Source organism: Pristis pectinata, chromosome 25, assembly GCF_009764475.1.
Source record: "Pristis pectinata isolate sPriPec2 chromosome 25, sPriPec2.1.pri, whole genome shotgun sequence".
Lineage (NCBI taxonomy): Eukaryota > Metazoa > Chordata > Chondrichthyes > Rhinopristiformes > Pristidae > Pristis > Pristis pectinata.
Window position 1 is genome coordinate 107677 of NC_067429.1, and position 14690 is coordinate 122366.

General features: G+C 42.2%; 1 protein-coding gene across 3 annotated transcripts in view; it reads left to right on the forward strand.

The window, feature by feature from the left end:
* The window catches only part of coasy (CoA synthase), a 69567-nt gene that overhangs the window by 39396 nt on the left and 15481 nt on the right, over positions 1–14690 (forward strand). For all 3 annotated transcript variants that reach the window (XR_007958215.1, XM_052038933.1, XM_052038934.1), the window contains exons 7-9: positions 1634–1718; positions 3715–3812; positions 13077–13223. Coding sequence is in view for 2 of the 3 variants with exons in the window: in XM_052038933.1 (XP_051894893.1) it covers positions 1634–1718; positions 3715–3812; positions 13077–13223 (330 nt within the window). In the remaining variant the exon portion in view is untranslated. The remainder of the gene's footprint in view (positions 1–1633; positions 1719–3714; positions 3813–13076; positions 13224–14690) is intronic.

Consider the following 14690-nt stretch of genomic DNA (forward strand, 5'->3'; position numbering starts at 1 on the left):
AGCCTAGAACCATTTAGGATCTCTGCATTCCTCCAGTTTTGGCCTCTTACACATCTGTTTGTGTTATACATAAATAGTTTGGAGGAGAATGTAGGTGGGCTGACACAAAAGTTGGTGGCATTGTGGATAATGAGGAAGATTGTTTAAGGATTCAGCTGGATACAGACCAGTTGGAAATGGAGGCAGAGAAATGGTGGGTGGAGTTTAATCCAGACAGGTGAGAGGTGTTGCACTTTGCAAAGTGAAATGTAAGAGGAAAGTACACAGTAAATGGCAGGACCCTTGGGAGCATTGATGTACAGAGGGATCTTGGGGTGCAAGTGCAGAGCTTCCTGAAAGTGGCAACAAAAATGGACAGGGTGGTAAAGAAGACGTACAACATGCTTCCCTTCATCGGTTGGGATGTTGGGTAAAAGTCGGAAAGTCATGTTGCAGCTGTATAAAATGTTGGTTAGGCCACATTTGGTGTACTGCGTGCAGTTCTGGTCACTGCATTGCAGAAAGAATGTGGAGGCTTTGGAGAGAGTGCAGAAGAGATTCACTAGGATTTTGCCTGGATTAGAGAGTATTAGCTTTAAGGAGAGGTTGGACAAACTTGGATTGTTTTCTCTGGAATGTTAGAGGCTGAGGTCCAACCTGATAGAAGTATATAAAATTATGAGAGGCGTAAATGGGGTAGATTTTTTTTTCCCCAGGGTGGAAATGTGAAATACTAAATAGCATGGGTTTAAGGTGAGAGGGGGTAAGTTTAAAAGAGATTGACAAAGGAAGTTTTTTTAAACACAGAGTGGTAGGTGCCTGGAGCGCACTGCCAGGGTTGTGGAGGAAGCAGATACAATACCAACATTTAAGAGGCATAAGATAGACATAAGAACAGGCAGGGATTGAAGGGATATAGAACATCTGCACGCAGATGTGCAGTTTAATTTGGCATCATTGTTGGTACAGACATCATGGGCCAAAGGCCAAGTTCCTGTGCTGAACTGTTAAAGGGTCATAGAGTTGTCCAGCACAGAAAAAGGCCCTTTGGCCCGTACGTGTCCATGCCGACCAAGATGTATATTCAAGCTAATCCCATTTCCCAATACTTGGTCCATATCCCTCTAAACTATTGTCATTCCATATACCTGTCCACATACTACTTAAATGTATCTAATGCACCTGCCTGAACCACATCCTCTGGCAGCTGGTTCCATACAACTACCACCTGCTGTGGGGGGGAAAAGAAAGTTGCCACTCAGGTTCTTTATTAAATCTTCCACCTCTCCAATTTTGATCATGTCATCATTGGTGCATGTAAGCTTTGGAATTATGCCCTAGAATTTTCTGCCTTTTCATCTCTCTCTTCCTTGAAACCACTTCTTAAAATCTAACTCTTGGACCAAGCTTTGGTTATCTGCCCTATTATGTCCTCGTGTGACTCAATCTCAATATTTTGGTCGATAATGACGCCTTGTGGATTGGGTTGAAATGGATGCAATCTTATAGGTGTTGTGTAAGTACAAGTTTGTTGCAATGTTGAAGTCTCAATTACTTGAACCATAACTTTTTTAATATTGCCAGATATCATAAGGGTTTGATTCACACTTCCTCAAGACATTTATCTTTTATGGCTACCTATTTTCTCTTTAAGGAGAAACTAAAATGTCTAACAAGCATTGTGTGGCCAGAGACTGCAATCCTTGTAAAGCAGATGATCAGTGAGGCTGGTGCAGAAGGTAAGTGCCAAGGATTGAATTGGTTTATCATTCCCACATGTACTGAAATACAGTGAAAAGCTTTGTTTTGCATACCATTCGTACAGATCATTTCATCATATTGGTACATCAAGGTGATACAAGGGACAAGCAATAACAGAATGCAGAATATAGTGTTACATTTACAGAGAAAGTACAATTCAGGTAGTTAATAAGGTGCAAGGGCCATGACTAGGTAGATTGTGAGGTCAAGAATTCATCTTCAACATACAAGAGGTCCATTCAAATGTCTTGTAAAAGGGATAGAAGCTGTCCTTGAGTCTGGTGGTGCACGTTTTCAAGCTTTTGTATCTTCTGCCTGATAGAAGGGGGAGAAGAGAGAATGTCTGGGGTGTTAGGGGTCTTTGATTATGTTGGCTGCTTTTCCGAGGCAGTGAGATGTGCAGACCGAGTCGGTGGATGGGAGGGTCATTCTTGTGATTATTTCCACTCTTCATTGTGCTCTTTGTAGTAAATTATATTCTGCAATCACAGCCCTGTTCTAGTGAAAAATCTAGTGATTGTAATTCAGATCTAAATTCTAGCACTTTATATTCAACAGTCCTATGGATGCACCTTCACCACATGAAATGGAGAGGTTCAAAATGGTGGCTCACCATCACTTTCTCAAAACTAACTAGGGATGGGTGGTAAATTGCTTTCTAGGCCCATCCTGTAAATTAAAAGAACTTCACACCCTGATAACGGTGATGTACTGTCAGAGAGAGATACAGCAGGGAAACAGGCTTTCAGCCCATGGAGTCTGTGCTGACCATCAACCACCCATTTGCACTAATCCTACATTAATCCCTTTTGTTAATCTCCCCACATTCTCATAAACTCTCCCCTGATTCTACCCCTCACCCACACTGGCAATTTACAGGGGCCAGTTGACTACAACCTACATTTCTCCAGGATGCGGAAGGAAACCCACACAGTCACGGCGAATGTACCAACTCCACACATACAGCCCCTAGGGTTAGATTGGACCCAACAGTCTGGCGCTGTGGCTCCGCTAGCTGCGTCACTGATTTATTTCAGTTATGTTGTATATTAGATTTTCCTCCCTGTACATAGTGCTTGATGATAGCATGTCTTTTTTTTCTTTAATTGGGCTATATACACAGCACAGATGAGTATACATTCCGGGATCAGACCCCGGAGGGAATCGTGTAACCCAAGGTAGATTAGGAAATGGAAATCCAGCTTTAAGGCCGAATGATGTCTTGACTGCTAGTTTTTAAAGGGGAGTTCATTCTTGCCACCTAAATCCCCACACAGGTACATGATCCCTGAAGACTCTGTGCCTTATGATGGTCCTAGTAAAAGCTACAATATGTGGATTCTTTGGCTATTCCTGGCATCCAGCAAATGTATGGAAAGAATGAAACAAAAGAAACCTAGTGTGATTGTATTGCAAAATATCACTTAATACTGAGCTTGTTGTTCAACTGCTTAAAAAATAATTCCTATTTAAAACGTTAGGTTAAGCTTTGTGCATTTATCCCAAATTGTCAGTTGATTTTCTAGAAATATATTGATTAGCTTGAAGTGGATTTGGGCATCTTTAGCTTTCAGCATCAAGTAGCTGAAAAGGGGGAATGGGAAAGTGGCTGCAGCAACGCCCTAACTCAGAGCCAGCAGGCAGGAAGCAGAACTTGGAGCAGTTCTTACCTGCTGCAATTTCAAATAAATCCCTGTGACTGTCAGAGGAACACATTTTAAGAATGTAAAATCCAGAGTGAGAATTCTTTTGTTCCAGAGTCCACAGTGAAACTTGATGTCTCATCACCTGTTCACTTCCTTTTGAAAGCAATGATTTCCTTCTGAAAAAGATAATATATTTAACTATCAGACACGAAAATGAATCTTTTTCCAGACATTTGTGGATTGCACCAATGGGGCCTGTAATAAGCTGAGTGTATTTACAACCCAAGTGTGAATTCCTTTTTCAATATTTCTTTGCTTTTCTTGTCAGGTAAACCTGTGTGTGTGGTAGATGCTGCAGTCTTGCTGGAAGCTGGCTGGAATGATATGGTTCATGAGGTTTGGGTGGTTATTGTTCCAGAAGATGAGGTAGGTTGCATTTATCCACAATCTTTTGATTATTAATGATTGAGCTTTATAACATGGTTTGATTTGGATTAATTTGTTATTCTTTATTCCTTCATTCTGGAAGCTCATAATCATTCTGCTTCATGGAAAAAAAAAGTCACTCTTCATTGAACACTCTTTTATTGATGATTTTGAGTGAAAGATGAACTACAAACTAGGTCAACAATTATAGAATAATTTATTTAATATTTCTATTACATCTTTGAACCCTTTTTGCTCCATTTATGTGTGACTAATCTTTCTCGTCATTAATATGAACTTATTTGTATATCGTCATTAATGGTTTCCAGTACTAATACAGGAATGCTTTCGTACAGTCGCAAGGTGTGCAAGAATAAATGAATAATATTTTAATTTATTTATCTCTTGGGATCAGGGCATTGCCAGCAAGGACAGCATTCACTGCCCATCTCCAACTGCCCTCTGGAAGGTAATGATCTGCCACTACCTTGAAATGTTCCCATCCTTTTGCTGAAGACATGCCCATCATGGCAGATGAACTTAGAGCATGGATCCATACGTGGAATTATGATGTTGTAGCCATTAGTGAGACTTGGTTGCAGAAGGGGCAGGACTGGCAGCTCAATGTTCTGGAGTTCTGTTGTTTTAGACATGATAGAGGGGGAGGTATTCAAGGGGAAGGGGTGGCATTACTCACTAGGGAAACTATCACGGCAATGCTGGACATACTGGAGGGCTAGACTACCAAGGCAATTTAGGTGGAACTGAGGAATAAAAAAGGGATGACCACATTAATGGGACTATATTAAAGACCTCTCAATAGTCGACAGGATTTAGAGGAGCCAAGTTGTAGACAGATAGTAGACAGTTGTAGGAAATATAGAATTGTGATAGTAGGTGATCTTTAACTTTCTACATATTGACTGGGACTCCCATACTGTAAAAGGACTGGATGGGATAGAGCTTGTTAAATGTGTTCAGGAAAGTTTCCTTAATTGATATGTAGAGGTCCCAGCTGGAGAGAGTGCGATACTGGATCTCCTCTCAGGGAATGAGACAGGGCAGGTAACAGAAGTGAGTGTAGGGAACACTTTGGTGAACACTTCGCCTCATTTATGAGGTTCCTTGAGGCGAAATGAACACTTCAGTGATCATAATTCCATTAGTTTCAAGATAATTATGGAGAAGGATTGGACTGGTCTTTGGGTTGAGATCCTAAATTGGAGTAAGGCCAATTTTGAAGGCGTCAAAAGGGATCTGGCAGGCGTGGATTGGGATAGGTTGTTTTCCGGCAAAGAGGTGCTTGGTAAGTGGGAGGCCTTCAAAAGTGAATGAGAGTACAGAATCTGTATGTTTCTGTTAGAATAAAAGGCAAGGCTAACAGGTTTAGGGAACCTTGGTTATTGTGGCCCTGATGAAGTAAATGAAGGAGGCACATTTCAGGTGTAGGCAGTTAGGCACTTGAAGAGTGTAAGAAATGAAAGAAAACACAAGAGAAATCAGGAGAGCTAAAAGAGGACATGAGGTTGCTCTGGCATACAAGATGAAAGAGAATCCTAAGGGTTTCTTTACCTATATTAAGAGCAAAAGGATAGTGAAGGACAAAATTGGTCCTCGATGAAGATCAGCGTGGTCATCTATGCGTGGAGCCGAAAGAGATGGGGGAGATTTTAAATGAATGTTTTGCATCTGTATTTACTCGGGAGATGGAAAAAAAGTAGTGTGGTCATGGACCACATCCGGATTACGGAAGAGGTGTTTGCTGCCTTGAGGCGAATTAGGGTGGATGAATCCCCAGGGCCTGATGAGGTGGACCCTCGGACCTTGTGGGAGGCTCGTGCAGAAATTACAGGGGCCCTGGCAGAGATATTTAGAATGTCCTTAGCCACAGGTGAGGTGCCAGAGGACTGGAGGATAGCTAATGTTGTTCTGTTGTTCAAGAAAGGCTCTAAGAATAAGCTGGGAAATTATCGGCCGGTGAGCCTGACGTCAGTTGTAGGTAAATTATTGGAAGGTACTCTGAGGGACAGGATGTATAAGTATTTGGATAGATAGGGCCTCATTAGGGATAGTCAACGTGGCTTTGTGCATGGCAGGTCATGTCTAACCGATCGTGTAAAGTTTTTCAAAGAGGTTACCAGGAAAGTTGGTCAGGGGAAGGCAGTGGACGTTGTCTAGATGGACTTTAGCAAGGCCTTTGACAAGGTCCGCATGGGAGGCTGGTCCAGAAGGTTAAATCGCTTGGCATTCAGGATGAAGTAGTCAATTGGATTCAACATTGGCTTAACAGGAGAAGCCAGAGAGTGTTAGTAGTTAGTTGTCTCTCTGACTGGAGGCCAGTGACTCTAGTGGTGTGCCGCAGAGATCGGTGCTGGGCCCGTTGTTGTTTATCATCTCTCTTAATGACTTAGATGATAATGCCGTAAAATGGATCAGCAAATTTGCGGATGACACCAAGATTGGGGGTGTAGTGGACAGCGATGAAGGCTATCAAAGCTCACAGTGTGATCTTGACCAGCTGGGAAAATGGGCTGAAAATGGCAGATGGAATTTAATGCACATAAGTGTGAGGTGATGCACTTTGGGAGGACAAACCAGGGCGAGACTTGCACAGTGAATGGTAGGGCGCTGAGGTGTGCGGTAGAACAAAGGGACCTGGGCATGCAGGTCCATAGTTCTTTGAAAGTGGCATCAGAGGTAGATAGGGTTGTAAAGAGAGCTTTTGGCACAGTGGCCTTCATAAATGAGGGTATTGAGTACAGGAGTTGGGATGTTATGTTGAAGTTGTACAAGATTTTGGTGAGGTCGAATTTGGAGTATTGTGTGCAGTTCTGGTCACCTACCTACAGGAAAGATATCAATAAACTTGAAAGAGTGCAGAGAAAATCTACACAGCTGTTACCAGGACTTGAGTTATAGGGGAAGGTTGAATAGGTTAGGACTTTATTCCTTGGAGTGCAGGGGAATGAGGGGAGATCTTATGGAGGTGTACAAAATTGAGGGGTATAGATCTGGCGAATGCATGCGGGCTTTATCCCCTTGGGTTGGGTGAGGATAGAACTAGAGGTCATAGGTTTAAGGTGAAATATTTAAAGGGAATCTGAGGGGGGAACTACTTCACTATGGTGCAAGTGTGGAACAAGCTGCCAGTGGAAGTGGTGGATGCAGGTTCAATTGTAACATTTAAGAGAAGTTTGGATAGGTACATGGATGAGAGAGGTATGGAGGGCTATGGTTCAGGTGCAGGTAGATGGGACTAGGCAGAAACCAGGCTGGCATGGACTAGATGGGCCGAAGGGCCTGTTTCTGTGCTGTCATGCTCTCTGACTCTTGGGTAAAGAGTTCCTACATTTTAGATTTAGTGACTATAAAGAAATGGTTACGTATTTCAGCAATTGCCATCAACAATCCATCTGATCACTGGCAAGTGGGCGGTCTTTCACCACGTTGCTAGGAGCTAAATCTCCTGGACTTTGCATTGGTCAGCAGTCTCCTCTTCCAGCGACCTTTGGGATTATTTTTTGCTGCATCAGGGCCGCTAAGTGCAGAGAGACTCTAACTGAATTAGAAGCCAGAAAGGAACATGGTCTCTGGCTGAGTCTGGAGTGTCTGAGTATAGAGTGGAGGTTATAGAAGGGCATTACTGTGTTTGAAATGAAAGGCAGCAGTCAGAAATCAATTAAGATAAAAGTGCCTTTGTCTTGGTATAAATTCATCTGTGTACTGTGCAAGAGCATTAAGGTAGATAAGTCCCCAAGACCTGATGAGATACGTCACAGGTTATTGTAAGAGGTAAGAGAGCTGATTGCTGAGGCCTTGACGAAGGCCCTGGAGGACTTGAGAGAAGCCAGTGTTGTTCCTTTGTTCAAGAAGCAAAATAGGGATAATCCAGGAAATGCTAGGCTGGTTAGCCTAACATCAGTAATAGGGAAGCTGTTGAAGAGGATTCTTCGCGGTAGGATTTACACGCATTTGGAAAAACATGACCTGGTTGGGGACAGTCAGCATAGCTTTGTGCAGGGTAGGTCATGTCTTACAAACTTGATTGAGTTTTTTGAGGAGGTGTCAAAGGTGATTGATGAGGGTAGGGCAGTGGATGTTATCTGCATGGATTTTAGTAATTAATTTGACCAAGTCCCTCATGGTAGGGTGATCCAGAAGATTAAGATGTGTGGGATCCGTGGTGACTTAGTAATTTAGATTCAGAATTGGCTTGCGCAGCAAAGACAGAAGTGGTGGAAGGGTGATATTCTGGCTGGAGGTCCGTGACCAGTTGTGTTATGCATGGATCAGTGCTGGGGCCTCTGTTTGTGATATTTTCATCCAAGTCATTCATATATGCAGATGGGTAGATTAGTAAGTTTGCAGATGACACAAAGATTGGTGCAGTTGTGGACAGTGTTGCGGGCTGTCAAAGGATATAGCAGTTGCAGATATGGGCAGAGAAATGGTAGATGGAGTTTAATCCAAGCAATTGTGAGGTGTTAAACTTTGGGAAGTCAAATGTGAGTGGAAAGTATACAGTTAATGGCAGAGCCCTTAACAGCACTGATGTACAGGGGGATCTTGGGGTCCAAGTCCTTGGCTCCCTGAAAGTTGTCACGCAACTAGCTAGAGTAGTAAAGAAATCGTATGGCATGCTTGTCGTCCCTAAAATTCCTATCTATTGGTATTGGTTTATTATTGTCACTTGTACTGAGGTACAGTGAAAAACTTGTCTTACATACTGTTTGTACAGATGAATTCATTACACAGTGCATTGAGGTTATAAAGGTTAAAAACAATAACAGAATACAGAGTAAAGTGTCACAGCTACAGAGGAAGTGCAGTGCAGGTGGACAGTAAGGTGCAAGGTCATAACAAGGTAGATTGCAAGGTCATAACAAGGTACAATGGTACGAGAGAGGAGTTGGCCCTAATTGATTGGAAGAGTAAGCTGGCTGGAGGGACGGCAGAGGAGAAATGGAAGGAATTTCTACAGGAAATAAGGAAATTGCAGGATAGATATATTCCAAGAAAAAAGAAGGTTTTGAATGGAAAAAAGGCACAAATGTGGATAACGAGAGAGGTGAAGGCTAAAATAAAAGCAAAAGGGGCGGCATACAAAGAAGCAAAAATTAGTGGGAAAACAGAAGACTGGGAAGCTTTTAAAAACCTGCAGAGAGAAACTAAGAAGGTCATTAGGAAAGAAAAGATGAATTATGAAAGGAAGTTGGCGGATAACATTCGAAAGGATACTAAGAGTTTTTTTAAATACATAAGGTGTAAAAGAGAGACACGGGTTGATATAGGACCTATTGATAACGGTGCAGGAGCTATTATGGATGATAGAGAGATGGCAGAGGAATTGAATGAATATTTTGCATCGGTCTTCACCGTGGAGGACATCAGCAATGTGCCGGTTAGTCAGGAGTCTCACGAAATGGAATTGAGTTCAGTTAAGATTACTAGGGAGAAAGTGCTAGGAAAACTAAATGGACTAAAGACTGATGAGTCTCCTGGACCGGATGAGGTGCATCCCCGGGTTCTGAAGGAGGTGGCTTTAGAGATAGCGGAGGCATTGGCGATTATTTTCCAGAAATCGATAGATTCCGGCGTGGTTCCGGAGGACTGGAGGGTCGCAAATGTAGTTCCGTTGTATAAGAAAGGTGGGAGGCAGCATAAAGGAAATTACAGACCTATTAGTCTGACGTCAGTGGCGGGAAAGTTATTGGAATCTATCCTCAAAGACGGGGTTACGGAATACCTAGAGGCGCAGGGCAGGATAGGTCCAAGCCAACATGGTTTTGTGAAGGGAAGATCCTGCCTGACCAACCTATTGGAGTTTTTTGAAGAAATCACAGGTAAGGTGGATAAGGGAGAGGCAGTAGATGTTGTGTATTTAGACTTTCAAAAGGCCTTTGATAAGGTGCCTCACAAGAGACTGATTAATAAGATGAGAGGTCATGGAATTATGGGTAGGATAACAGAATGGGTGGAGCATTGGCTGGTTGACAGGAAGCAAAGAGTGGAAATAAAAGGACCTCGTTCTGGTTGGTTACCGGTTACTAGTGGTGTGCTGCAGGGGTAGGTGTTGGGACCGCTCCTTTTTACCTTGTACATTAATGATTTGGATGATGGAATAAATGGTTTCGTGGCTAAGTTTGCGGATGACACCAAGATAGGGGGAGGAGTAGGGAGTATTGAAGAGATAGGAAGGTTGCAGAGGGTCCTAGACAGTTTAGGAGAATGGGCAAGGAAATGGCAGATGAGATTCAATGTAGGGAAATGTGCAGTTGTACACTTTGGAAGCAGAAATAAGCGGGCAGATTATTATCTAGGAGGAGAGAAAATCCAAAGCACGGAAGTACAAAGGGACTTGGGGGTACTCGTGCAGGATACCTTAAAGGTTAACCACCAGGTCGGATCGGTGGTAAAGAAAGCGAATGCTATGTTGGCATTCATTTCGAGAGGTATAGTGTATAAAAGTAAGGAAGTGTTAATGAGGCTCTACGGGGCACTAGTGAGGCCTCATTTGGAATATTGTGTGCCGTTTTGGGCCCCACATCTTAGGAAGGATGCGTTGACGTTGGAGAGGGTTCAGAGGAGATTTACGAGGATGATTCCAGGAATGAAAGGGCTTACGTATGAGGAGCGTTTGTCGGCTCTTGGACTGTACTCGCTGGAGTACAGAAGAATGAGAAGGGACCTCATAGTGACATTTAAAATATTGATAGGAAAGGACAGAGTAAATGTGGCTAGGCTGTTTCCCTTGGTGGGTGAGTCCAGGACCAGAGGGCACAATCTTAGAATTAGAGGGTACAGTTTCAAAACAGAGATGAGGAAAAATTTCTTTAGCCAGAGGGTGGTGAATTTGTGGAACTCCTTGCCACATACAGCAGTGGAAGCCAGATCAGTGGGGGCGTTCAAGGAGGAGATAGATAGATATCTAAATAGTCAGGATATCAAGGGATATGGGGATAAGGTCGGTAATTGGGATTAGAATAGTTTTTTTTCTTCTTCTTCTCCCATTCCCCATTTCTCATTTCTATTTCCCTTTCCTTGGAGCGGACTCGATGGGCCGAATGGCCTGCTTCTGCTCCCTTGTCTTGTGATTGTAAGGTCAAGATACGAGCCAAACAAGGGTAAATGGGACTAGCTTAGGTGGACACCTTGATCAGCATGTTGGGCCAAAGGGCCTGTTTCCATCCTGTGGACTCTTATGATTCTATGACTGAGTAGGCCATTTGACCCTTCGAGATGCTGCACAATCCTGCAAGATAACGGCCATTTTCTTGCACTATCCCTATTTTCCCTGATTTCATTAAATATTCAGAAATCAAGCAACCTCTATTTTGAATGAACTCAGTGACTGAACTTCAAAGATTTTCTACCGAAGTGTGAAGTCCTTGTCTCAGTTTGTAAGTGGCCTATCCCCTTATTCTGAGATTGTGACCTGTGGTTCTAGTCTCCTTAGCAAGGCAAAATGTCCTCACTGCATTTAGCCTGTTAAGTGATGCAAGGATTTTATGAATCTCAATGATTTTTTTCCTAAACCCCAAAGATTACAGGCCTAATCTACTCATAAGGCAAACCCACCATCCCTGGAACCAATCTAGTCCATCTTTGCTACATTCCTTCCATGGCAAGTATATCCTTTTTTTAGGTATGGGCGTTAAAACTGTGCACAGTACACCAGGCGTGGTCTCATAGTTCAGTAAGATGTCTCTAGTCCTGTATTCAAATTCCCTCATTATAAAAGCCAATACACCACTTTGGCTTCTCATTGCTTACTGCGCCTGTGTATTGGCTTTCAGTGACTTGTATGAAAGGACATCTGGGTCCAAATTATCCAATCTCACCATTTATAGAGTTGTACAGCACGGGAAAAGGCCCATACTTGTCCATACCGAGAAGATGTATATTCAGGCTAATCCCATTTCCCAGCACGTCCCATATCTCTCTAAGCTCTTGTTATACCTGTCCACATATACCATACTCCGTATACCTGTTCACATACAACTTAATTTAACAAATATTCTGCTGTTCTGTTTTGTGCATAAGTGGATGACAACATTTTCCCACTAAATATTACATTCCCGATGTTCCTGTCCATTCACTCATCTTATTTGTATCCCTTTGAAGCCTTTTTATGTCTCAGTTCCTTTTCATAAGCCCACCTAGTTTTGTATTGTTAGCAAATTTGGAAACATCCTATTGAGCGGAAAAAACCAGCATAATGCAAAAATCCTACCAAGCTGGATTCGTTATTGTGGGCGAGGATTCATGTGCTATGATATTAATACTGTGGAACCATACAACAAAATTTAACGACAATGCAAATCTTAACAAAACTCCTTTCCATTTCTACTTTTATTGGGTTCAGTGTAAATAGCACTTTTGAAACCCATGGACAACTTCTCAGGTAGTGTTACATGTGACAATGCTCATTGACACTTAACATTAGCCCTGTGGTGGTTCAGACACGGTCTTGGTCAAGGTACACAAGCTCAATAGTATTTGCTGAACATCTTTAGTCTGCAAGGGTGACCCTGACTTTTTAGTTGTCTGTAACTTCAATTCTCCACAAATGCTGCCTGACCTGCTGGGTGTTTCTTTTTTTCAGACTTCCAGCAAAGTTTAGTTCCTGCATTGTTTTCTTTATCTGTCTCCTCTGGAATCATTTATCTGCACCACCTCCCCCCAAGACAAATCAACTCGTTTAATAAGCCTTTGCCCCCGTCTCTTGTTTGGCATCAGCATCATTTCCATTATTCCATCTGTCTTGGTCTGCAACGGACAATGCTGAAAAAGCTCGTCAGATCAGCAGCATCTGTGGAAAGAAAAACGGTCAACATTTCGGCTTGAAGACCCTTCATCAGAAGTGGGAAAGTCCCTGTCTAACTCTTCTGAAACACTGAATGTGGCCAGCATTTTTTTGTTTTTGTTTCGGATTTCCAATGTCTGCAGTTTTTCTTTAATTTCATTCTCTTGCTCTCTACCCTGTCATAGACATTTCCTTTGTTCATTCCATTCCTCCCTCTTCTGCAAATTAAATGAGCTGTTTTTCCCCATTTCCGACTTCTGATCAAAGGTTAACTCTTCATCTCTCCACAGGTGCTACCTAACCTGAGTACTTCCAGCATTTTCTGTTTTTGTTACAGTTTTCACCATCTGAGTTGTTTTGCTTTTAGATTATGGGATATCTTGTTTGTTTTCTGTCATGTTTTCTGAAGTTTGTTATGTTGGCTCTAAAGAGGAAGTCTTTTTTTCTTTGCATGCTAGGCACTCAAGAGGATTATGAAAAGAGACAACATTAGTGAAGAAGATGCAAAAAAACGACTTGCAAATCAATGGACTAATGCCCAACGGGTACAACATGCCAATGTTGTCCTTTGTACACAATGGGAGCCCGAGTTCACAGAAAAGCAGGTAAATGGATTATTTAACATGTGAACTATGCTTATTTTGAACATAGGAAATAGAAGCAGGAGTAGACTATTCAGCCACTCATGCCTGTTCCACCATTCAGATCATTGCTGACTTTTCTTATCTCAGCCCTATGTTCCTGCCATCACCCCATATCCTTTAATAAATAAAAATCTATAAATCTGTCTTGAATAAACTCTACGACTGAGGTTCCACAGGTGTTTATAACAAGACTGTAGCAATAAGTAAGTGTTGTTGCTACAATTTTACAAAGTACTGTGCACAATTTTGCCACCCCCCCCCCCCAAGTCCAAAAGAGATTCACTCGGCTAATTCCTGAGATGTGAGGATTGTCTTATTCATGAGCAGCTAAAGAAATTAGATCTATTTTCTTTGCTATTAGACAAATGAGGGGGTGATCTTATTGAAACGTTCAAAGGTCCTTGGGGGGGCATGACATGGGAGATACTGAGATGTTTCCATAAGTGCGAAAATCTTGAAAGAGGAGACATAGCTTCAGGATTTGGAGCAGGTCACTTGGAACTGAGGTGTGTAGGAACTTCTCACGGAAAGTGGCGAATCTCTGGAATTCTCTACCCTAGTGGGTTGTAAAGATGGATCACTGGGGGTATTTAAAGAGGAAGTAGAAACATTTTTAAAAGATGAGGGAACTGGCACAGAGATGTGGCCTGGGGCAGATCAGCCGTGACCATATTGAATGGCAGGGCAGGTTTGAGGGGCCGAGCAGCCTACTCTTGCTCCTATTTCCTTCTGTTCTCTAAGATATTGAATTCCAAAGATTAACTTCCCTCTGCATGAAGAAATTTCTTCTCACTTCACTCTTGTGTGGCTGTCCTTGCCTTCTTGCTGTCCTGTTTTCAAGCTGTGTCCCATGATACTAAACAGCAAGAGAAAACATAACCTCCTGGCTGTCCAGATTGAATTCCAGTTGTCACCTTTTGCCCACCTGGCCAGTCAAACAATATCTTCCCCAACCCTACAACTTTTCTCCCATCAACCACAGCTCCAATTTTTGTATCATTTGTAACTTCTAAATCAGTTTTTCAATTTGTGTCACAACTTGTTACCTATCAGTATAGGTATCTCACCAACATCCGTACTTGCTGTTGTCTATAAACATACAAATGAATGAAAATCAAAAATAGGCTACCCGGCCTCTTCTTGAATCTGCTCACACTTCAGTAAGGTCTCCACATCCACCCTATCAAGGTGCCTCAGGATCTTGTATATACACTTGATGATTATGGATACAGCTTAATTGTCCAGTAATTTTTTTTCCATGATTTCTTAACCAAATGCTGGGAGTATTGATCTAAAATCAAAAATATGCTGAATATACTTAGCTGGCTTGATAGCATCTGGGCTAAGAGAAAGTTAACATTTCAATTTGATGGCTTGCTTAAAGATGTAATTATAACAGATAATCCTGGAAACAGATAATCAGAAATC